Source organism: Radiomyces spectabilis, assembly GCF_025331425.1.
Source record: "Radiomyces spectabilis strain NRRL 2753 chromosome Unknown BYT42scaffold_8, whole genome shotgun sequence".
NCBI classification, from domain to species: Eukaryota; Fungi; Mucoromycota; class Mucoromycetes; order Mucorales; family Radiomycetaceae; genus Radiomyces; species Radiomyces spectabilis.
The window spans coordinates 1,308,701-1,330,863 of record NW_026251933.1 but is presented as its reverse complement, the minus strand read 5'-3'; the positions used below and the strand labels follow the sequence as shown (position 1 = coordinate 1,330,863).

The following is a 22,163-nucleotide window of genomic DNA, read 5'->3' as shown; positions in this document are numbered from 1 at the left end:
CGCGAAAGATAGTATTTATTATGATGTCAAAGCTTCCCCTGAAAACCATTTTCTTGCATTTTATCGGTTATCTTGCTTATTTTCTCAACGAGGTTGGCGCTCCTTCACCTGCTTCCCGATTCGTACCGCCTGGTCGCCGCGGTACATGCTGATTGACACGCAGATCCTATATACGCAAATTCTCAACCTGAACCAAAGAAGCGTTAAAGGGCTAAGCAACCTTGATCTGTGGAGCCGGGTCGTGGATCTCGACAGCAGACCTTTCAAGCAAACGAAGGGCAAAGGATTGTCAATTTTATGGAACACTGCAGACTGATGGCGTAGGGGTGAGTGTCATCAAGCAAAATTTCGCAAGTCGCAAAGGAGGGCGGCAACAAAAGGCGAAGGTTCTGGACGAAGATGTACCGTACGTTGACTCGCTTGCTCCAATTGGGCAAAAATGCCTGGAGGACCGCTGTATGTTGGTCGACCCAGGACGAAGTGATTTGCTTTTCTGCATGCATGAGTACTCCGAACCAAACGCAAGGATTCGCTATCGTTACACCTCCTGCCAGAAGGCGAATGAATTGAAGAAGAAAAAGTACAGAAGAATCAGAGAAACATTAGTGAGCCAATTCCCAAATGTCAAGACTGCGCAGGAGAAATTATCACAACATCCCATTTCAGTCAATGACCTCATTGTCACAATCTACGGGAAACAGCAAGCGTATCTCGGGTGCTATCGAATTTCTATGCGAACACGACGTCAAACCTATCAGGATACCCTCTTTTCCGAAAACTGCGCCTCTCAGCCTATTTCAATCAATGCCAAGCAGATTCTCGATTGGCGAGAACCATAAATTTGTGCTTTGGATGGGACTAGGATTTAATCATGGGAAATTGGTCGCATCAAATGCCAAGTTCCATGAGCCGATCAGAGGTGTAGGTATGCGGCGGATGCTCAAAAAACAAGGTTTCGAGGTGTACCTGCTCGATGAATTCAAACGTCCTCGTGCTGTCCTGACTGCGGCGATCCGTTGGAAAAATTCAAGAAGGTGCCCAATCCCGGGCCATACCGACGAACGAAGCAGCCAGAAGTATTATGCCATGGTCTGTTAAGGTAACCGATGAATGAAAATGGATTTGATATTGAATGTGCTTACTCACGTTTATTCTTAGATGCACAAACCAAAAATGTAAACATGATCATGACTATAAATTATGGAATCGAGACTTGGCTGCAGTCCTTAATTTTCGCAAGATCCTGTTTGGCCATCGAGAGAATAACGAAAGGCCGACACTTTTCAAGAGGATGCGGGCCGAAGCGGAAGCCTTGAGTAGCAAGATTCCAAAACATTCATGATATCATCCGGATCAGTTATCGCTGTTCCCGCACCTAGATGCCCTAGGGGTAAGTTGATTATTTATTTCCAAAAGTTTGCCTCACATGATGACTCATGCCTTGGTTTCTATTCATAATCTACTAGTACGATATATAAACCCTATACTTGTCTCCAAACACTAATTTACAGACCAATTTTTATGAAAATTTGAGGGCAAGTTGATTTCATCCAACGTATTTAATAAATGTCACCCTGGTCATTTCAATCGCTTGCTGTACCGCTGAGAAAATAAGAGAGGACAGTTGTGCTGTGGTTATGGTTGGTACATCATTCCGCTATTTTCCACCTTTTAGAACATCAAGTTGCGTCAGAGCGATAAAGCAAAGTATTTGTGTTGACTCTTTGCACCAGCAAATAGCGCAACCAGGAACCATGTTTTCATCAATATGAGCTGCATCTGAATATCTTTTGAGTGTTGTTCACATAAGTTGCTCTGACCTGAATCGATGTAAGTGGAACAGCCACCTAGGCTAAAAAATGGCTGTTGAATACGCGACAGTTCCTGTCTCATCAGGTGACAAGAGGCTGGTGCAAACGAATTCCGTGCCAGGCACCAGAGTTGTTTCTTTTAGACGACTGAAATAAAACGAGCAATGGGAAGAAAATACCATTATTGACATTTATATGAAATAGTTGGACGAGTTCAGTCCAATAAAGCTGAACTTTTGTTATTGAAAGCAATGTTGCCAAGCTATATCGAACGATGAAACGTATTTGAAAATGAGCAGGCGATCATTGTAGGTGACAGTATCATCCAGAAACGTGGTATTTCCCAATACAGGTTTTTTACCATAAATGGGGTTCAGCATGGCTCAGTGACATGGTGATCAACTCATGAAGGAATATATCCACATTTGGGCGCTCATTTTACTCAGTCGGATGGCACGCAAGCGTAATTTTTTACTGAAAGCAGCACAGTGCTCGCGACATTAAGTGCGTGCAAACAAACAACTCGGATCGCATTGCAATTTCACTTTTTTTCTTTCTTGGTTCTTTTCGGTTCGATTTATAATCCCGACGAGCGTAGTATTTTTTTTTATACCGAGCACTCTTTGGTGGTTGCTTTAATTCCTTTCATCAGTGTCAGCGTTCCTCTTACAACATTTGTTTAGTCAGCATTAGTCGCTTAATCTTTCAAACACAACAGTAACTTGTACTTGTTTCACCAAGACAACGACATAAGTGACGAAACAAACCAATAACCAAGTGGACTTTTGTTCTTTTTTTTTCGAACGTCATGTAGGCATTTTGGTCATTACGCACGTATTGTTGCCCGATTAGAGATAAAGGACCATGATGCCGAAACTAATCGATCGACGGTCAGACACCGAGCCTGTTTTAACCGAGACTCTTGCCGAACAAGTAAGCTGGACATGTACGGATATATGCGTCTATCGTACACTATTTGACGCGAGTGGGGTTAACAATTTTCTCAGCTCCGATCGTTTCTTCCCAGGAGATATGCATTGGTATCGCAATGGAAGTTATTGTACAGTCTGGATCAGCATGGGATTAGTTTGGCCACATTATATCGAATGATGCGGAAATATAAGGGACCGTGTATCCTGACCATTAAGGATGCAGATGATCAGGTATCGACTCGTATCACCGACCTTGGTATCCATGGTGTTCATTGTCAAAAGAACGCTTTGTAGATTTTTGGTGCCTATTTGAGCGAGTCATTAAAACCTAGCTCACACTACTACGGCACAGGAGAATGGTAAAACAAAGGATGAACAAGCAGGAAAAAAGAAAGAAAAATGGCTGTTTATGCAAATTTTTTTTTGGTTAGCTTTTTATGGAAAGCGACAAAGAGCGGTATCAAGGTTTACCCGTGGACAGGCAAGAACGAGTACATGATACTGTCAGAAACCAACTTTATCGCCATTGGTGGAGGGTAAGAGAGCATGAAAAGAAAGTAAAGAGCGAATACAGGCATCAGAAAATTAACCATGAATTGTGATGAATGATGATGATTGACAGGGAAGGGAAATTTGGATTATGGGTCAACGAAGATCTGGAAAAAGGATACAGCGAGCCGTGTCCAACCTTTAACAACGAACGACTATCACCGCAACCCGAATTTGAATGTATAGAATTAGAACTGTGGGGATTCCAAGAACTTTCCCCGACACGATGAACCCTACCTTGATCAATTTTCCCTCGTTATTCTGTTGATCTTTTTTTTTTTTTTTTTTTTTTTACCAATGACTATCCAAACTCACCACCCAATATTACAGCGGGAACAAGAAGAAAGGAAAAGGGTCATAGAAATTGTTTATGCTGAGCCTAATTTTGAACACATTATGTCGTGCCTCTCTACAAAACAGTTCTTGCTTGATACGACTTTACCACATTCCTCCACTATGCCGACGACCAATCGTACACGGTGACTGCTTTCAATATATATATCACGGCAACGCGGATCACCGAATGCGCAGGAATAAAATCATATGTAAAAAGCGACATTAAACAGCGTTGTAGCTGATGTGCCACCTCGGTGGGGCAGTTGTGGGGGACGGCATTGCGCGACCTCAGGGAAATGTGTGTCGAAACATGGCCAGCCTATCCCATGGGTTATGGAAATCCAAGTATTTTATACGATAATTGCTTTCTTTGAACAAGATTTCTCTAATTATATTTGTTCGTAACGTTGAATGGCCAATAATAGGTGCGTAATTTACTTGCCAATGTCGCCCGTGATCGACCCCACGCAGCTGTATCATACCTACACCTTGAAAGATCGATAACACATCTTTCAGGCTCATGAATGAGCATTCGATAGGACTGTAATAACAGTTTTCTATCATTTTCCGGGAAATGGATGTGATAACGCATGGCATCTATTGAATGTAGATAAGTATAGGCTTTACTGCTTTGGCTTCGCTTGGATGAGACTTACTGTAAGCCAGTATTTCATTTCGGGAGTCAACTCCGTCGGGAATCTGTAGCTGGAAGGGGAGTTTTGATCGGTAGGAGAGCCATTTGTAAGGCTTCTGTATTCTGTTCCGATTGACTTGATCGTAGGAACGCTCCGTTTAACATTTGTGTGAGCCGAACTGAAGGCGTGGTTGTGAGCTTTCGGCTGAAAACGAGTTTAAAAACCTTAGTGTTGAAGGATTTCAATCGAGTTGAATTTTTGTTGAAGCTTACCATAGGTTTTGTATTTAGACTGGAATACGGAGATAAACTAAAGACGTCTTGACCAGTTGATAAGCCGCTTGTAGACTTATGGAGTCCGCTTTGGATTTAATATGACTGCAGGAACGTTTTTGCCTTTTAAAATTTTTTTGAGATTCTGCTCATTGAGAATTTTTTTGAACATGATGTCAACATTGCAAAACTTACCTGCGAAAGAAGAAGCAGGAATCGAGGGCAGGGTTTGTAGAGTACCAATAAATGGTAGAAAGAAAAATCTGGATAGTGGCAGTCTTCTGAAGTGCGGAAAAATCGCCTGTCCGACTTGGGGAGAGTGGCGCTGCGGATTGCCTGTCCGTGCGGTGTTTAAATTAAAAAATTTAGCCAATGAACGCGGTGGAGTCACTTGTGTGGCGTCATTTGCGTGGCGCTTTCAATGGGCAGTGGCAGAAGACAGTTGTGCCCAATTTCTTCGGTTCGGATCAGGGTAGTTGAGGCGATATTTTTTCGCGCCTAATTTTGTGTCCACCAATATTGATGTTAGAGGACCACTGGTCCTTGAGATTTTCAATAGATAAACCTGGCGATATTTCTTGGTTTTCAAGGCGCCACTCATGCGGAAAACTGAGTTGCGGAACTGATTAAAAAAGGTTGGTCAATGCGTTAGTCAACAGGAACAGAAACTGAAACAAGGCCTAAAATACCATGGTTAACGACGATAGATATTCACCATAAAAATGATGTGGCAGTTTCAGCTTGGCCATCGATCATGATGCGGAGTAGAAGGTGGCGCGTTGGCTGTAACGAGCATACAACGTCATGGCTGGGTGCAATGGAGTTGGCATGAGGCTCATAAGCATACACTTGCGATTTGAAAAGTAAGTGTGTCAATCATTGTATGGTACGAGAACGACTTGACCAGTGTATCACCACGGCTTGGGGCTTCTTGGCCTCACGTTTGCACGACGAACAAGGTTTTAGACGGTTTTCGAAGACCTGAGTGTTCACAGCATGCAAGTGGTTTAAATTCCTCATTACCGAGCTATTTCCATAGGCTATTTTGCCGTGATTGGTTTGAACTTTCTCGGCTGTGCACAATTTCCGTCACCACTCTGAAACATACGGAGGAGATGAACGTCGTTCTACAATATTGATCCATCAGCGAAATTAAAATATGGTTTGGCTACCATTCGATATCAAAATCTTTTATTGAATATAAATGAGGTAGTCCTAGGATGCCAAGGGTACGATACCGAAATAAAAAAAACTTTTTCATGAGTATAGTATTCAAAATGATAAGATTGGCTCGACCTGGCAGAGGGTCTCAGACATCAAAGCATAAAGTTTATTGATAACTGTTTGCATATCGCATGAACGAACTCGTGTCACCATGGACCAATACCCTGCCATTGCTTGAAAAGAAGAAACACCGCCGGACGTTTCATCCATTGTCAGTCACCGGTGCTCCGGTCCGGTGGTGTGTCACGAGCTCAGTAACCGTTATACCAAACACTTTTTGTACACAAAAAGAATATATTAAAAGCAAGGTACCAGAATATGATGTAGTAAAATACAGCAGTTGCGGAACATGTAAGCATACATCGAAATCAGCTTATCTTTTTCGGTGCAGAAAAGGTACGGGATTTGAAAACGGGATATGCAAAAATATGGCACCACCACGGGAACATCTGTCAAACAGTTGTCCTGATCAAGCATAAGCAAGCAGCTGATATGTTAACGACTGAAAAAGTTGAAAGGGAGGGCAAGATCAAACGAATAATGGATTTGTATGTATGAGTGGGTTGCGAGTGGGTCATGTGAGAAGTGCTTTGGAGCTTTGGAGAGCTTTTCTGGCAACTTCATTGGATGATTCGTTTTCCAAGCCAACCTGTCTGTCTTTTTTTTTTTTCTTTGCTTTTATTACTTCTTCTTCAACACTTCCCCTATTGTTCATTGTTATCGTTGACTCTAGCAAAATAATAGCCAGCCGTGGGTTATTGTTCGTTTTCATTCTTTTAGTGTGCACAATACAGCGGCCCTGAAGTGAGAATGCTGAACGGCTCGACTCCCAAGGCTGTCAGTTTTTTTCGTTCTACGACATACTCATTCCAGCATCATGAGCCACCAGTGCCACTGCAAAATGACCAGCTCTCAATGACAAATTCGCCACCATCGTCAAATGCTTCTTCATACAGCTCAGTTTCTACCCCTGGTAACTCGCGTCCTTCGTCCTTTGTCGGCCTCTCCAGCTTATTGCAGCCACTCAAAGGCCATGCAGGAATGGCCGTTTTTCACACTTCCCACTACTTACTGCCCACTTCCTGGAGCCACAATCATCCGCAGCACAAGCCGTCATGGTCGGGTATATCCGCTGTCAATAATCCTGTCGCCTTACCGCAACATGTCTTACAGCGTCCACGCAGCATTTCCAGTCTGTCCAAACCGACACACCCCACAAGTGATGACGTCGATACCATGTATCAAGGGAACAGTGAACAAGACGAAGAGGACCATCTTTGGAGTATGGACAGTATTGACGGAACCACTTCGGATGAACAGGACGATACGGCCGTCGACCTTGTGGCCAGTCTTCAACGTGACAGCTGCATAAACAATTTATTCAAACCGACGTTTTTCGAACATGATTCCATTTTACCTGACAAGAGCGGGATAACTCGCAAAGTACAAAGTGCCTGAGTAAAAATGGACGAGTCTGAAGATGATAACTGATACTGTAATCGTTTGTGTTTTAGATTGCCGACTTGAGAGTGGAAAATGCGGCGTTGTTGGCGATCAACACGACTTTGGAGACGACCGTGCAACGTCAAGCCTCAAGGATTGCCGAGCTGCAAGCACAATTACAATCGTAAGTGCCATTATCGGCTTGGGAACAGATTTTGCTGAATTCAATACGGCAAACACGACATTCTGCAGAAAAGAACCTGGATGCATCGTCCTGGACAGAGCACATCAGGTTAGATTGCGCGATGGTCACACCAAACTCTTTATGGTGAGTCATCACCGGGTCTAACTATATTTTTTTTTTCATGGGCATACACGAATAGACTGACATGACTAGCATGGAAGAGACGGAGACGGAATGGATTTGTGAGCACATAGAGGCCGATCTGATTTATTTGCGGGTCAAAAAAGTGATTCATCACTTGATCACTGAAGCGGAAGTGGCCATTGTGCAACAAGCCAAATTACCGGCACTTTTGGAAAGAGAAATGTCCAAAGGCATGCGCGAAGCTCTGAAGGAACAGCTCCATGAGCAAAGAAAGGGTAAAAGAAAATCAAAAGTCAAGATAACATACTAAATCAAGTTACCGTAGGTTCTCCTTCGGTGGTGCAGCGACTATCAATCCGTCGATCATCTTACATCGTTTCACCAGAGACACCACGTCGGTTGTCCGATAAACGTCTACGACAGAATCGATCGCCGCCTACCAGCAGCGCCCCAAGATACCCTTCGTCTGGTCATACGGCCAAACCAGCGAATAAAGGCAAGCAGACCATCCGTCCTCGAAGAGAAGGATCGTCAAGGACATCGTGTTCGGCTCCCGTGATCCGTCCTGCATCAAGCAGTATCTCCAAAGCCACCAAAAAGAAACGTTCCATCACCACCACCAGCGTCCCACCCAAATGGCAGTATTAATGGTAAAACTGAAAAATCGAAATGCTGCATCAGCATGTCCTGCCCTGCTTTTTAGCCTTTTGCTGCCATGGATGCTGTCCCTTGTTACCATTAATCACCTCACTTTGGAGCTTCAACCGATAATATCAAGAAACCTTGACTACAACAACGGAAATTACGTGGATACGATCGAATAATAGCGGGAAATAGCCTAGCGAAGTAGTGCTGAAACGGAGTGGAATAGTAGCAAAACGATAGCAAAGTGGTCATCACCTCTTGTGACATGGATATGAACCAGACAGTCGTGCTATGCAGCACTGTCTCTACGACGGAGCAAAGCTCATTTCTTGGAAAAAGTATATATATTTTTTTCTCCTCCAATTCGACCGAATAACCCATAAGCGTTGCTGAAAAAAAAAAAAAAAACAATGGTGGATAAAAAAATGAAAAGGAAGGCCCAAGTACAAAGCGTAAATGAACGACTCCAAGACAAAAAAGAGACAGAGGAGGGGAGAGAGAAATAAAGAAAAGATTTGTTTACAGTATACGGAGTGCTGCTGTGTCCTCTTGTGTATTCATCGATATGCTATTCCGTTTTGAGGGAAAGACAGAAATAAGAAGAGAGGAAGAACCAGGAAGGGAGGGAGAGAGAGAGAGAAACAAAAGCAAGCGGGAAACGGATGAGAGTTGTAAAAATAGCTAGAGTTTTTTTAGAGCTTGTTGTTGGCGTGATGGGACATACTCTGACGTGGCCAATCGTATTTGACGTTAGGTCGGTCATAACCATAACTCTTGACAAACGCTTCGAGTTCCTGGGGACCTCGAGATCCATAGGCGTATGACTTGACATCGACTTGTTTGTCCTTGCCATCAATCTTGTGGAGGAGCGGAGTAAAAATCTTCCATGCCGCTTCCAATTCGTCGTCACGCACAAAGTTGGAATGATCGTTGCGCAACACATCGAGAATCAGCGATTCATAAGCGTCAGGAATTGACAAATCCGTATAACGATCATGGTAGGACAAGTCCAAGTCGGTTTGAATGGTTTGATACGAAAGTCCTGGTTGCTTGTTGTTGAATTTCATATATACGGCTTCTTTGGGTTGGATACGCATGACCAATTCGTTGCGAGCCGAGCCAGCAAACAAGTTGCCGGCGACTTTACGGAACTGAATGCGAATTTCCACTTTGGACTCATTCAATGCCTTGCCAGCCTTCATAATAAAAGGCACACCTTCCCATCGTTCGTTTTGGATAAAAGCCACCAGAGCTGCAAACGTAGGGGTCAAACTCTGCTTGTTTTTCAAGGTGTCGTCCTCGAGATACCCCGGTTTGCCATCCGCACCCACGTACTGTCCCAATAAAGCATTCTTCAATTCGATGGGAGGAATGCATTTGAGCACCTTGACCTTTTCATCGCGAATCGCTTCCGCATCGGTCGAAATAGGTCGTTCCATAGCAATCAACGTCAATACCTGAAGCAAATCTGTGGACCACGAAAAATGCGGACGGATAGGAACGGATCAGCCTGAGGTTGTTTTTTTCCCACCCTTCCACCCCCCCCCCACTCTGCGCATTTGGGTAACTTACGGTTTTGCATCACGTCACGGATGATACCAAAATCATCAAAGTAACCGCCTCGTCCTTCGGTACCAAAAGGTTCTTTGAATGTGATTTGAACGTTATCAATGTATTTGCGGTCCCAGATGTGGCCAAAGAAGACGTTGGCGAAACGAAGGTTCATGATATTCTTGACCATTTCCTTGCCGAGATAGTGATCAATACGGTACACTTCGTTCTCGGAAAACAAGGCTCCCAGTTCTCGTGCTAAATGATTGGAACTTTCGGTATCCATGCCAAACGGCTTTTCCACGACCAATCGATTCACGCCTTCCTTGCCATACACGTTCTTCTTTAAACCTTGCGCAACAGGGATGAAAACCGAAGGGGGAAGTGCCATGTAAAAGACGCGGTTCTTCTTGCCGGAATCCAATCCGCGCTCGGATTCGCTGTCACTGATAGCCTTTTCGAGCGACTGCCATGACTCATCCTGATCGTACTGTCCTGCATGGTAGGTTGTGATCTTTTTAAACTGTTCCAACTTCTCTTCATCGTTGACCTTGATATAAGCGGTCACGCGGTCAATGTAGTCGTCATGGCTCATTTTCGTGCGAGCGTAACCAATGATGTGGGTGTTTTCCGGCAAAAATCCATTACGGTAAAGTCCAAACAAAGCAGGGTATGTCTTTTTCTTGGCCAAATCGCCCGAAGCGCCCAACACTATCACCCTTTTACATCAGTTTCCATGCTGTCTTTGTACCGTGCGAAAAAAAAAAAAAATGCGAAGGTTTCCATAAACGCCAACCAGTTCATTCCCATTCACGATTGCCTCTTTTAGAGAACCCCACCTTGGCCCGCCCCGCCCAAGCACTGGCAACGGGTTTTGTCTTACCAACGATAGTGACGGCCCCTTGAAGTTCCTTGGCAACTTCATCACGCATAATCTGGATCGGCGAACTCATTTTGTTGTTTGCTTTCAAGAGAAAAAAAATATGAGAAAAAATAAGGTCAATCGAAAACGGAAAAAGAGAAAAGAAGGAAAGAAAGGAAATGACCAAAAAATAAAAAAAAAAGAGGAAAAGGGCCAAATGCGTCGGCTTTTCAAGCATTTTTTTTTCTGCCCGACCGTGTGCTGACATAAAAAAAAAAAAGAAGGTTTCTAAGCGACCACCATGACAACCTTTTTTTTTAGAGCCGAGCATGAATAAATGCTTATTCATCTTTTTACAGTGCGTGCCATTTTCCTAACTTGTGTATTTGCAGTGGCTCTTTATTCTGTACTACGCTCTTGATCAAGTACTAGTTTTCATGATGCCTAGCATTCAATTTTCATTATTTTGCCATGGATTAAGTCCATCCCGGCAAAACGAGAAAAAAAAATGTTGTGACTGTAATTGTGATGCCGACATTCACAATGAAACGAGATGATCCTATCAGTGCTTTCGGTTGTAATGCACTTATACTCCCCTGCAGCAGTTGACTATATCATACATATGCACTCCTGATAATGGTGACTGTGCTGTAGAAAGTTTGTCCACCAATTCACTTGGGCAGGATGGAAGAGAAAGGTGGTTTGCTGACAACATGTTGACGCAATTGGCCGATGATTAGGTGATCGGTTGCTTATGAAAGCGAGGTGGACTTGCTTTTTCATCGTCCGTCATTTTTTTTTATTTCTCCGGTCACACGAAAACGCGAATCCCAAGGATCCATGCAAAGTCGGCTGTCAGACTAATCTGATTGAACAGAGGATGCGCTTTCTTTATTGGCGACGCCATGGGCGGAGTCATCTTGCATCCAAATTGCGCCATCGAGCAACTCTTTTTTGGTTTTCCCTCTGTCTCTCCCCTTCTTGGAGGGCCATCGGGCCACTCTCCCCTAATTATCTCCGGATGCTCTTTTTTTCGGGTCAAAACTTTATTTTTTTTTCTTCCTTGATTTTCCCGTCCGTTTCCCAAGTGCTTATGAAAAAAAAAAAGACCCTGACGACGTCTTCTCCTTCTTTATGCAATGTTTTGAGTAATGTTGTTCCTCATGGGGATTCATGTCCGGCATCTCACCAAGTTACCGGCGTTGTCAGTCGTGCAAAAAACGATTACCGCTTATCAATCACCATCAATGGCTTATCTCTCTTGCGGTTTTGTTTTTTTATTGTTCCTTGTTTCCCGCTGAATCCCGTCCAGCGGTTTTCTTTGTTGATTGATTGCGCATAATGCATAACAACTTGACAAGCTGGTAAATCCCAAAAAAACCTCTCTGGATTTCCCTATTTGGATTTACCCGACCAGTCTTTGGAAAAATTCCCATGAACATTTTTTCATTCATATCTACCATCAAATGAAAAAGGCGTGCACTTTCTGTCCAACCTTAGCACGCAATTCAATTTTTTGGGGTGCACGCTGACTAAAAAAGAGTTGCTTGCCCCAGGATTGGCTAATGTCACTAGCACGACCACTCATCTACGGCTTAAACCATGTTCCGAGTTTCCGGTCCATGACGCGCAGAAAAATGAGTATGATTAACCCGAAACTCCCCAGCATTTCCCCAGGCTGTCGGCCTATTTATCAATGCATCACGCTAACTTCCATGATTGCTTTGCCCCTCTAGCAACGCAGAAAGAGAGAAAAAGATTACTTGCCTGTGTGCTGGTCAAAAAGCATGACTGAAACTTTTGGAATCAATGGCAACGCATAAAGTTTGCGCATCTTTAGTTATGCCGGAGCTTTTCAAAGGAAGACATTATTGGTGTGTCAGGGGATTAAAACGCCTTGGCTCTTTTTTTTTTTTTTTTTACGTTATAGAAGGCTGGCACCAGTCTTATTAAAAAAGTTGCGTCTATAATAAGCTTACCCACGGTGCATGTCGATCTTTAAGAGTATAATATATATCTTCTTTGGATTGTGTGGGCTCTGAGGAGGAGGATTCCAAGGCATATCGGGAGTGGATGTTCATGTTGCGGCATATAATCAAACTCCGCGTTCACATCCGATCTTGATGTCAGTAGCATCGCGGATTGACCTTCATTAGCACGCGTAAAACCTATCCTAAACAATATCTGTATTACAGCCAATTTCACCAATGCCATTTGGGGAATTGATCTTTTTTTTAGAAAAGAGTTTGGATAGCTTTATCCAACAAGAATTGAAAAAAAATATGATGATGGGTCTCGTCGTCACCGAACTGCATCGCCATCAACGAGGTTGGGCGAGAAAACTATCGGGAAATCTTATAGTCCTTATCAGATTCTAACCCGCCTTTGTCGCTTTGCTCATGATAATCAACAACCACATCTGATTTTTCGTACTTGTCCTCCGCTTCATTGACGCGCCACATTGACATATTCCTCCTATTCATGGCCATCTCGTCCACCATACAGATGAAAAACTCTTTGAAAAAAAAATCTTATATATTTTTCCCGCTTTGGAACAATCTATATACAATATCGTGAATAGGAAACTATACTTTGCGTCGCTTTTCGCGACCTCCTGCAGAGCCACTCGCGCCTTTCTATTAGAAAAGAGAGCAAACGTTTTAGTAACGGTTTATCATCAGTGTCTCTCAGTCGATTGTATCCTGTTACCTTTTGATCGGCTTCCATCTTGTCTAGTGCCTTTTTGAGCTCGAATAAGTTTAATACGGTATTTTGAAGATGCTCGTATTTGCGACACACTTGCTCAGTAGGCATAACAGGTCGCGCGCCTAATACAAGTGCACGGGGATCAGTAATCACACTTGTCTTATATTACGTTAAGTCGTCTAGAATTTCGCTTACCAATATGGAGATCGGCCATCAGTTTCAATACTCGTTGTTGCATGGTAGGTTTGATACCAGGCAATTTTTGACTGCGAACATATACGCCAGGAACAAGCTTTTCTTTCTTTTCTGGGACCTCTGTGGGAAAAATCATGATCGGTTAAAGAATTGTTGTGGAGTGTCGCAAAGCATTGCTTTACCTTCTGCGATGCCAGCCGATGCATTTGATATCCTACGTGCTTTCTTGGAAGCGCTGGCTTCATCGACGATGGACTTTTTCTTTTTCTACAACATATTTTAGTCCCGCGAACCCAACTGTGTCCTCCATTCCTTTTTTTTGAATTACTTTTGTGTCAGGTGCACTTGAGGTTCCTCCAGCAATACCGATCCCACCGGGAGTGGATAGAGGCCCGCCGGTACTCGGTCCATTGTGAATCGGTGTCATGGGCGTGGAAGGAGCTTGTTGCGCTTGTTCGAGTTGAAGTGAGTTTAATAAACTTTCACGGCCACGGGTTAACCGCATTTCGTTTTGCTCAATCCTTCGTGCTTCAATAAATAAGGCTTCCTCCTCTTCCACTTGTTCCGCTGTTCGATCGAATAACGCTAAAAGCATTTGTTTTCTCTCCATTTCTTTCGCCTTGTCAAATGCGTACTGTTGCACAATGGTTTGCCGATCATGCACACCATCGCCCACTGCCGATCGCGTTCGCAGCAGAGCTCGATATACACTACAATATCGATCTTTCAAATCCTTTGACAATAGTTCATAAAAGGCATTAGCCAGTGCCCCATTATGATTAGATGGATCAGAGACATACTTCTATTGACCTTGAACTGTCGTTGTACTGATATCTGTCTGCAATGACGGGAAAACGCAAATCGTATCGGCGACACAGGTCGAACAAGTAATCGGTTTCCTCTTTTGTCCACTCTGGATCTAAGCATACCAAAAATCAGAGATCCGTCTATTTGTGACAACCCGATATTTCTTGTCGTGTAGGTGTACCTGTTAGGTATTTTTCGTATTCTTCGTTGGAGTACTCGATGACATCGATAACTTTGTTGAATTTGGCAAAACTGTATTCTGCGCATCATTATAGTTTTATGTGTTAGCATCTCACTGCGCCATTCGTTTTCCGCTGTGATGTTGATTTTCTTTTCACAGATGCTCATAGTACATACCGCTTGTTTCTGCTTCACTGGCTTTGATCCAGTGCTGTAATACAAGATCATCGGGACGAGCTGGGTTGGTAAATGACTGAAGTACCCTAAGATAACACATGAAGAAATGTTGGCCATCAAAAAGTGCAAAGAAAAAAAAGCATAATATGATATATAGATGTACCATGGTTCTGCTTTTCGTTTTGTGTTGTATTTTGTTTTATAGGTGGGTTTGACGAATGCAATGGGAGGCACACCTCCAACCAAAGAATAAAGGTCTTGATGGGTTGCTTCTACATTGAATGCATCTCATTTAGTTGCTGTTATGTACTTAAGATTGGATATATAAGTGTTTTTAAAGTACCAGAATCCTTTATTGCTGCTGAATCTGTGGCCATGATGTGTATGGCATGCTTTCTCTGGACAGATAAGGAAAACGTATAAAAATCAGGCCAAGCGAGAAAAAAATTCCACGTCACATTTACTACTTGCAGGCGATACGGTAATCGCCAGAAATTTGACCATTTCCCCTCTCATCCTATGGCCTCTTCAACAGGCATCCACACTTTGAAAAATACTACTATCGACAACTTCTTGTCGTCTCTTTTTTCAGCTTATCGACATCAAAAGTGGGCCATTAAACTGCCATATTAATGTCTAGAGCTGCAAGTTGTTTATACCCGCGCAATAATATGCGAAAGCGGAAAACAAGCTGATACCATCATATATATACGGTTAAGAGAAACATATGTCACTGCGTTAGATTATATGCTCTAGACGCTTTAATACCCCACCATAAAGTACTGCAAAGAAACAAAATTGACTCAAACAGCCGATCCATCCTCATTTTAAATGACATTCCTGACCAATGTCGATGTATTTGGTTGACGAGGTTGGTCAACAAATTGGCTGACCAACTACTCTGGATAATTCGCTTCAAAGTGTTCTCAAGTGTACTAACAATGCTTGTCAATTTTCTGTGCAATTCTTCGGATGCCTGATGAAATGAGACATTGGCCGATTTCAGAATTTATGGCTAAAGTTCTAAATATTTAATTTATTTCAACTTTGGTATGGACGCAATATATTGCTTTGCTTTTCTCCAAAAACCAAATGTTGGATACAGACCTTCGGCAACGACGGTATTCCCCGTATGCCCCTCATGATGAACCGAATCATCCACCGGAAACGCGAATAGTAGAGGACAATGTCGATCAACTAAAAAAGGTATACTATCTATCAAACGTTAGATCCATATCCAAATATTAATCTATGGTCTTTAGGAAGCGCAATCAGCTGTCGCACATACGCAGATACTGAAGCAGCATCGTCATGCTCAGTCCGTCCTCTCCATCGTGGCCTTCTTTATCTCTTTTTACAAAATTTGGTATCCAGCCCAAGTGGTGTAAGTGGCGCCACATACAACCGGTTCATCAGATGGCTCTCAACTAACCAACGTGTCATTTCCAAGCTTTGATGAAACCCATTTTGGCAAATTCGCAGGTTATTACATCAAGAGAACTTATTTCTTTGATGTCCATCCCCCACTCGCCAAACTGATGTTTGCTGCTGTGGGTTATCTGCTGGGATTTGATGGACAGTTTGAGTTTGAAAATATCGGCGAGACCTACATTGGTCAGTCGGTGCCTTACATCGGGTTACGTGCTTTACCGGCCACGCTCAACGTTGCCAGTGTCGCCTTGATGTATGGGATCATGCAGCAATCAGGCTATTCCCTTGTCACCTGCATCATCCCCGCGGGCTTGTACCTCTTAGGTATGACTGGAGACTCACGTCCTTGTGTCTTTGTCTGACCTCTGGAAAAAAAAAATAGATAACGCCATTGTCGCCCAAAACCGATTGATTTTGTTGGACGGTATCATGATATTCTTTATGCTGTGTACTATTTACTCATTTGTACGATTCCGAAAATTACGCCGCAAGTAAGTCTAGAACATTATGGAAGCGAAAGCCATAGCTTTATGTGACATTCTTAGTGAGTTTTCCGTATCATGGTGGGGATGGCTTTTGGCTACGGGCACATGCATGGCACTTAACCTGAGGTAATCTGGTCTTGAAGGTTTCTGATTATCGTCCGGTTCAATGACGCTTACATTCTGTGTAGTGTGAAAATGGTTGGCCTATTCTTGGTGGGCGCGATCGGCATGGCAACGCTGGTGGATATGTGGGAGCTGCTTTGCATCCAAAGGGGGCTTACATGGAAACGACTCAGCGGTCATTTTATCGCTCGATGTGTGGGTCTGATTGCTCTGCCTATCATTGTTTATCTTGGATCCTTCTACATCCACTTTGCCGTCTTGACTTTTTCTGGACCGGGAGATGTGTTTATGAGCGCAGATTTCCAAAATACGTTGCAACTGAGCCCTTTGAGACTTCAATCACTAGGTAAGCACATAAATAGGACAAACAGACCATGGCTCAATAATCAATGGTCCGATGATTGCTTTTTAGATGTCGAGTATTACAATAACATTACGCTGATGCACAAGGATACGAAAGCGTTCCTTCATTCTCATAATTATAAGTATCCCGTTCCTTATGAGGATGGTCGAATCAGTAGCGGAGGCAAGCCCATTTAACTTTAGCGCGACAAAAATATCAAATCACTGAATAGTTTTCTTTTTTATTACAACCAGGGCAGCAAGTGGTGGCCGCCAATGAAGTTGATGGAAACAGTTACTGGCGTATCCGACCTACCAAGCCGTTGCCCATAAACGGTGAACCCGTGGTGGTGAGACACGGCGATGTCATCCAGCTGGAACACATTGAAACCGAGTCGCTTTTGATTACCCATGATGTGGCATCGCCTTTACTGCCATCACAGCAAGAATTCACCACGGTTCCCTTTGATGAGCAATATTACAACGATACATTGTTCACTGTACACATCGAGGGTGCAGAAGAAAATTCTGTATGGCGTACATTTGGCCGACCCGTGCGATTGATCCACCAAAAGACAAAAGTGGCTCTGTGGTCTCGCAGGGAGAAGTTGCCAGCATGGGCATTCCATCACCAAGATGTCAACGGCAACCGAAATCAGCTCCACAGCGGCACTTACTGGGTAGCCTCCGATATTCAGGGTCGGAACGGTAAGCCAACTGAAAGAGCCTAGTGGGAAACAATGGAACTCAACCTTGTTGTAAAGCGACCGAAATCAATCAAGAAAAAGAATACACGGTGGAGAAGCGACCTTTTTGGCTTGATTTCCTTGAGCTGCAGATATTAATGCTGAAATACAATTCGGGTCTCAAGGACGACCATCCCTATGCATCCCGGCCCGTTTCTTGGCCACTCATGCTACGTGGCGTGGCGTACTGGGGTAACGAGGCAACGCGTGAACAGATTTACATTACCGGCAACATTGCAGGATGGTGGATAGGTTTAGCCTCTTTGGGTCTATTTGCCACCATTGCAAGTATAAATGCCATTGCTCAAAAACGCGGCATTTCCCTTATTCAAAAGCGTAAGTATTACCTGGCAAAACATCAGTTCATGACCTAACATTTCTGTAATGCGACAGCTGTGCGTCAACGGTTCATGAATTCTGGAGGATTTTTCGCTGTTTTGTGGCTGCTTCATTATTTTCCGTTCTTTGGCATGCAGCGAGTACTTTATCTTCATCATTATTTGCCGGCCGTGATATGCAACTACCTATTGGTGGGCACCGTATTCCACTTTCTGTTTGTGAGCGGCATTGATTTTCCCGTGACAGGCAACATCACTCTCCAGCGTGCGCGTGGATCCATCAAGTCATGGCTGGCTGCGGTCATGCTCTTATCCACGCAATTGGCCGTTTTCGTCTTTCTCGCGCCTCTCACTTATGGCAATCCAGGCTTACCGTCAGAACAAGTAGATCGTCGTAAGTTATTTAAGACCTGGGATCTTCAGTACGGTTCCAAATAATCCGATCTATACTGGTTCCTTTTTCTTTGACATATATGATATAAAGGTCAACGAAATTGGATCTACGGGACAGAAACATCATTACAACTCAATAAAGTCTTATATTTCATTTCACGAGTTCGGCGACGCTGCGAATCACCAGCTCAGAGTCCCCGGCAAAGAATATAGAAAGAATAAATTGGTTTGATTTTATTACAACGCAAAACATTCTTAATCCAGAAGCTTATCCACACTGTTTATTACTATGAAAAAGATAGCTAACAAAGAAAAACTAAAAAAAAAAAAGAAATAACCAGATGGAATGACCAAACCGGCCCCGACAACAGTGTAGTGACCCTGAAACCATGAAAGACCCAGGTCTTCCCAAGTCAAAAGACGAGGACAACTTCCCCATGCCCACCCGTACACTTTGTCGGGTTAGTAGAGACCGCAGGACTTGCCGTACTTCTTTTTCGCGTCCTCAGTACCGCGCTTGCTACCTACAAAAAAGGGAATGTTGTGTCAAAAAATCAAAACGGCTTTTCTTTTATATCTTTTTCATTTTGTGGGAAGGTTTTTTTCGAATGTGACGGGCCATATGCAAAGGGACAAAGATAACGTGACAGTTTCGAGCTGGCTATTCCTAAAAGCCAACATTTTCTGGCTTTTGAAAAGTTCAAGAACCATTAGGAAAATTTCGAGAGCCCATAAAAACAAAGAGACGTTGAAATGATATCATCCAAACGGACCATGACGGACAAATTGGCAAAAATAATAAGGGAAGCAGGGTAAAAAAAAAAAATATTGTTCTTCGATAAGTGATTGGTCAGTTGTTCGTCCAAAAGCGCAGCAGGCACTCTCATAGTAAAACAGCTCCTCATACAGTATACCAATCAACAGCAACAAGGCAAATATGATCATGATCATCAAGTAATAAACATTATCAAGCCGAAAAGATGACATGGGTAATGCATGATCGGCATTCACCTGCTTGCTCGTTCGATGCATTCATAGAAACACGCAACCTTAGTTGATCGAATTTGGATTGGGAGCCCTTCCGAACAGCTTGGGATTCGTCTTTCTCTCATTTTACTTACAGCACTTACTAATAATATCATCGGTGTGAAACGTATAGCTTGGCACGACAAAGGGGTATAGCATGAATGGCACTCTCATGCATTGCCTTGGTTTAACACAATCATTGTATTTCTTTGCTCTTTTTTCATCGAAGGCCTGAGCAAAATCGCGACCCTTTTTTTTCTTGATATGGAACCAATCAAAGTCTTAATTGCACAGTAACACTTCCACACAGCTTCACCCAACCGACACTTTTCTTCCTTTGCACAATTGTTTCCCTTGACCTTGCTTATATCGATTTTGAATTTTTCGCACCTTTTTCGTCGAATCTCATTTCGTTGGAAATGGTCGTTTCTGCAGGATAATCCCTTGTCGGTTACACCAACGGAGCCAGGTGTCAGATAAAACCAAGCTGGGATAAATAACAGAAAAGCTTTATCTTATACCACATCAACAGAAACCCCATTTTTGGGAATGATTAAAGAAACCATAGGAAACGCGGTTCACAACCGCTTGTAAATTGTTACAAAATGGTGCTCATGATTGAACGGGTACTTAACAAACATAATTTTATCCTTTGGATAAGGATGAAAAATGTAAAGGATGAAGATAAAAGGCAGGGAGGTCGCACAACGAGGACATGCGGGAACGGTACTCATAAATTCATGGTGTTGCCCCCTCCCCTTCCTTTTTTCATAATGAAGTAAAGCGAAGAAAAAAGAGACTTTTTCAATTGGGTGAGCGAGCATCCCATCTTCATGTTTCCTTGCCGATCTACAGTACGTATGATCTATTGGATGCATTGTAAAACCGGATTTCTGTAACCATGAGACCACTACAGAAATTCGGATCCTCAGTTTGATTGTAATATCACGGCACATTAACCAAGATAACTTGCCAAGATTAGAACCGATCCTTCCACGCTTTGCAAAACATAGAAACGAGAGAGTATGACAAGTCAAAAGCTGTGAACATACGAAGGAATCGTTATCATACTCTGGCAAAATACTGGGTCTTGTATTTTAAAATAAGGCATAGATCATTCCCTTTGTTTATATCCCTGATTTTTGGGCGGACGATAATCAACTTTTTCGTTGGCCCGTCATGGCACCAGACTCTGATGAATATCTCTTATCTCACCTTTCTATAATCAAAGTGTGGCACGCGTATTCTGACAAAGGCAAGTTAACTGGAGCGAAGTGTGTATAAAGATGTAACCTGCATTCATTCATGGATGATACTGATGTGTATTGTACCGGTGGTTGAGACGAAAAATCGCGGTTAGGTGGGGTGTCCAGAACATTCCTTCTTTTTTTTTCTTGACGAAAATTGATGTCATTGTCTTTAAAGGTTACTCTTCCTTTTCCTTCACATGAATGTAAAAGGCAGTTTTCCCCATCCTTCTCCTTTTCCTCTTTGCCTACTTTTTTTTTCTTGGTTCTTTTTTCTTTTTTTTTTCTGTGGCAGGTTATTCTTCACAAGTTGGATCATCATGCTCGCCACACCTATATCACTTTCCATATGCTGCTGGAACATGTGTATGCAGCGCGCACCCTGATGACTGATGATGACAGTCTTTATGGCAATGTTTTTTTGTTACCATAATTCCACACATTCATTAACATTCCATTTCTTATATGCAAGCACAGTAGATACACAAGTGACGAAGAACGGTGTTTCCAGGCTCACGATGACAAGTTACCGAAGACTCAAGCAAGAAGGTTCAAGCAAGACGACGCAAGGCTCTAGTTGCAAGGCTCAATAAAAAGACAGAAGGTAGAAAGAAGAAGACTCAGCTCAAGAAAGAAGAAAGAGGGTTTCAGACTCAAGAATCAAGGCTTAAGAAAGAAGAAGTCAAGACCTTTTCCGATCGTCAAGATTTCCCGGTGCACGACCCTTTGATTCCTCTGGCGCAGTTGGTGATTATGAGTGGGACTTCCTGAACTTTTCTTCTTCCTGAGAATTGATGTTCACTTCCTGAGTCCTTTGTTTCCTTAGGGTTTCGGTCTTCCATGGCCACCCTAACATTTTTCTTTTGGTAGGTTATCTTTTTCTTTTTATTCTTTCTTTTTTTTCTGTCATCGCTTGTCATCAACGTCATCATCCGCTGCTCGCTGCTCGCTGCTTCCGCCGTGGTTCTCGCCTTCCATGGATACAAAACATCCCTTTGATCCAAGTTGCCGCCTGTCTGGTTTTCCATAGTAACATTTAGTCAGTTGCACGGTATCTTTGTAATGTCTCTTTATTTCATTGCTGTATATTTTGATATAAACACCGTTTTCATTTCTGATAACATTGCTATGCTATTAACGATAAAGCGTTTTTATAAAAACTGATATTGAATGAAGCTACCTTCCAATATCTTATGATCGTTTGTATTGTAGTTGAGCTGGCTACAAAACGCTTCCTTTACGTTTGAGAAATGCTCCATGCTTGCAGCGGCAGGGCACCCGAATGAACGTGCAATGTAGTTATCCGCGTATTCTATGTTCTCCTATGAAATGTGAAAGCAATATGCAATCGGTAAGACACTTCCAGAACTTCCGCGACA

General features: G+C 43.0%; 9 protein-coding genes across 9 annotated transcripts; 6 read left to right on the top strand and 3 right to left on the bottom strand.

Annotated features, from left to right (window-relative positions):
- Positions 1-38: 38 nt before the first annotated feature.
- Positions 39-839, top strand: BYT42DRAFT_574371 (uncharacterized protein; the record flags this gene model as incomplete). The annotated part of the gene is made up of 3 exons (XM_051568840.1): positions 39-288; positions 332-521; positions 558-839. Exons 1-3 carry the CDS (start codon positions 146-148, stop codon positions 837-839), a joined length of 615 nt encoding a protein of 204 aa, XP_051422497.1. The 5' UTR covers positions 39-145.
- Positions 840-977: 138 nt separating this feature from the next.
- On the top strand, positions 978-1,342 carry BYT42DRAFT_498075 (uncharacterized protein; the record flags this gene model as incomplete). The annotated part of the gene is made up of 2 exons (XM_051564540.1): positions 978-1,099; positions 1,159-1,342. Coding segments are annotated over 2 exons (306 nt in total), but the record flags the coding sequence as incomplete, so codon positions are not given.
- A 1,029-nt stretch (positions 1,343-2,371) lies between these two features.
- On the top strand, positions 2,372-3,559 carry BYT42DRAFT_574364 (TLD-domain-containing protein). The gene is made up of 6 exons (XM_051568839.1): positions 2,372-2,535; positions 2,626-2,744; positions 2,819-2,974; positions 3,038-3,102; positions 3,175-3,279; positions 3,366-3,559. The coding sequence occupies exons 2-6, from the start codon at positions 2,676-2,678 to the stop codon at positions 3,520-3,522; spliced, it is 552 nt and encodes a 183-aa protein (XP_051422495.1). The 5' UTR covers positions 2,372-2,535; positions 2,626-2,675; the 3' UTR covers positions 3,523-3,559.
- Positions 3,560-3,562: 3 nt separating this feature from the next.
- On the bottom strand, positions 3,563-4,723 carry BYT42DRAFT_574353 (uncharacterized protein). The gene is made up of 3 exons (XM_051568838.1): positions 4,536-4,723; positions 4,285-4,467; positions 3,563-4,225 (listed from the first exon to the last, which is right to left on the bottom strand). Exons 1-3 carry the CDS (start codon positions 4,536-4,538, stop codon positions 3,917-3,919), a joined length of 495 nt encoding a protein of 164 aa, XP_051422494.1. The 5' UTR covers positions 4,539-4,723; the 3' UTR covers positions 3,563-3,916.
- A 1,686-nt stretch (positions 4,724-6,409) lies between these two features.
- On the top strand, positions 6,410-8,612 carry BYT42DRAFT_574346 (uncharacterized protein). Its single transcript, XM_051568837.1, has 5 exons — positions 6,410-7,202; positions 7,274-7,386; positions 7,455-7,494; positions 7,586-7,805; positions 7,856-8,612. Exons 1-5 carry the CDS (start codon positions 6,570-6,572, stop codon positions 8,176-8,178), a joined length of 1,329 nt encoding a protein of 442 aa, XP_051422493.1. The 5' UTR covers positions 6,410-6,569; the 3' UTR covers positions 8,179-8,612.
- BYT42DRAFT_574344 (glucose-6-phosphate dehydrogenase) lies at positions 8,550-10,773 on the bottom strand. The gene is made up of 3 exons (XM_051568836.1): positions 10,556-10,773; positions 9,748-10,396; positions 8,550-9,643 (listed from the first exon to the last, which is right to left on the bottom strand). The coding sequence occupies exons 1-3, from the start codon at positions 10,649-10,651 to the stop codon at positions 8,868-8,870; spliced, it is 1,521 nt and encodes a 506-aa protein (XP_051422492.1). The 5' UTR covers positions 10,652-10,773; the 3' UTR covers positions 8,550-8,867.
- Positions 10,774-11,402: 629 nt separating this feature from the next.
- Positions 11,403-12,116, top strand: BYT42DRAFT_384442 (uncharacterized protein). Its single transcript, XM_051563324.1, has one exon. It carries the CDS (start codon positions 11,469-11,471, stop codon positions 11,928-11,930), a length of 462 nt encoding a protein of 153 aa, XP_051422491.1. The 5' UTR covers positions 11,403-11,468; the 3' UTR covers positions 11,931-12,116.
- A 986-nt stretch (positions 12,117-13,102) lies between these two features.
- Positions 13,103-15,090, bottom strand: BYT42DRAFT_574336 (uncharacterized protein). Its single transcript, XM_051568835.1, has 10 exons — positions 14,997-15,090; positions 14,817-14,925; positions 14,654-14,739; positions 14,478-14,555; positions 14,290-14,408; positions 13,818-14,222; positions 13,672-13,756; positions 13,490-13,609; positions 13,298-13,416; positions 13,103-13,224 (listed from the first exon to the last, which is right to left on the bottom strand). The coding sequence occupies exons 1-10, from the start codon at positions 15,028-15,030 to the stop codon at positions 13,174-13,176; spliced, it is 1,206 nt and encodes a 401-aa protein (XP_051422490.1). The 5' UTR covers positions 15,031-15,090; the 3' UTR covers positions 13,103-13,173.
- Positions 15,091-15,500: 410 nt separating this feature from the next.
- BYT42DRAFT_594279 (O-mannosyltransferase) lies at positions 15,501-18,556 on the top strand (the record flags this gene model as incomplete). The annotated part of the gene is made up of 10 exons (XM_051570757.1): positions 15,501-15,524; positions 15,973-16,037; positions 16,104-16,408; positions 16,467-16,575; positions 16,630-16,695; positions 16,758-17,038; positions 17,105-17,218; positions 17,290-17,742; positions 17,799-18,116; positions 18,174-18,556. 10 exons carry the CDS (start codon positions 15,501-15,503, stop codon positions 18,554-18,556), a joined length of 2,118 nt encoding a protein of 705 aa, XP_051422489.1.
- Between the last annotated feature and the right edge of the window lie 3,607 nt (positions 18,557-22,163).

What these genes read in the sequence shown, in the direction of transcription:
- BYT42DRAFT_574364 (XM_051568839.1), top strand. Translation starts at nt 2,676, where the DNA reads ATGATGCCGAAACTAATCGATCGACGGTCAGACACCGAGCCTGTTTTA. An exon ending in CCGAGACTCTTGCCGAACAA is followed by an intron (nt 2,745 to 2,818) that starts GTAAGCTGGACA and finishes CAATTTTCTCAG; the next exon opens with CTCCGATCGTTTCTTCCCAG. An exon ending in TTTATCGCCATTGGTGGAGG is followed by an intron (nt 3,280 to 3,365) that starts GTAAGAGAGCAT and finishes GATGATTGACAG; the next exon opens with GGAAGGGAAATTTGGATTAT.
- BYT42DRAFT_574353 (XM_051568838.1), bottom strand. An exon ending in AAATGAAATACTGGCTTACA is followed by an intron (nt 4,226 to 4,284) that starts GTAAGTCTCATC and finishes TACATTCAATAG; the next exon opens with ATGCCATGCGTTATCACATC.
- BYT42DRAFT_574346 (XM_051568837.1), top strand. Translation starts at nt 6,570, where the DNA reads ATGCTGAACGGCTCGACTCCCAAGGCTGTCAGTTTTTTTCGTTCTACG. An exon ending in AGAGCGGGATAACTCGCAAA is followed by an intron (nt 7,203 to 7,273) that starts GTACAAAGTGCC and finishes TTTGTGTTTTAG; the next exon opens with ATTGCCGACTTGAGAGTGGA. An exon ending in TCCTGGACAGAGCACATCAG is followed by an intron (nt 7,495 to 7,585) that starts GTTAGATTGCGC and finishes ATACACGAATAG; the next exon opens with ACTGACATGACTAGCATGGA.
- BYT42DRAFT_574344 (XM_051568836.1), bottom strand. Translation starts at nt 10,651, where the DNA reads ATGAAGTTGCCAAGGAACTTCAAGGGGCCGTCACTATCGTTGGTAAGA. An exon ending in GCGGGCCAAGGTGGGGTTCT is followed by an intron (nt 10,397 to 10,555) that starts CTAAAAGAGGCA and finishes AAAAAGACATAC; the next exon opens with CCTGCTTTGTTTGGACTTTA. An exon ending in CCGTGACGTGATGCAAAACC is followed by an intron (nt 9,644 to 9,747) that starts GTAAGTTACCCA and finishes CGTGGTCCACAG; the next exon opens with ATTTGCTTCAGGTATTGACG.
- BYT42DRAFT_384442 (XM_051563324.1), top strand. Translation starts at nt 11,469, where the DNA reads ATGCGCTTTCTTTATTGGCGACGCCATGGGCGGAGTCATCTTGCATCC.
- BYT42DRAFT_574336 (XM_051568835.1), bottom strand. Translation starts at nt 15,030, where the DNA reads ATGGCCACAGATTCAGCAGCAATAAAGGATTCTG. An exon ending in ATACGAAAAATACCTAACAG is followed by an intron (nt 14,409 to 14,477) that starts GTACACCTACAC and finishes TGGTATGCTTAG; the next exon opens with ATCCAGAGTGGACAAAAGAG. An exon ending in GATGGCCGATCTCCATATTG is followed by an intron (nt 13,417 to 13,489) that starts GTAAGCGAAATT and finishes CACTTGTATTAG; the next exon opens with GCGCGCGACCTGTTATGCCT.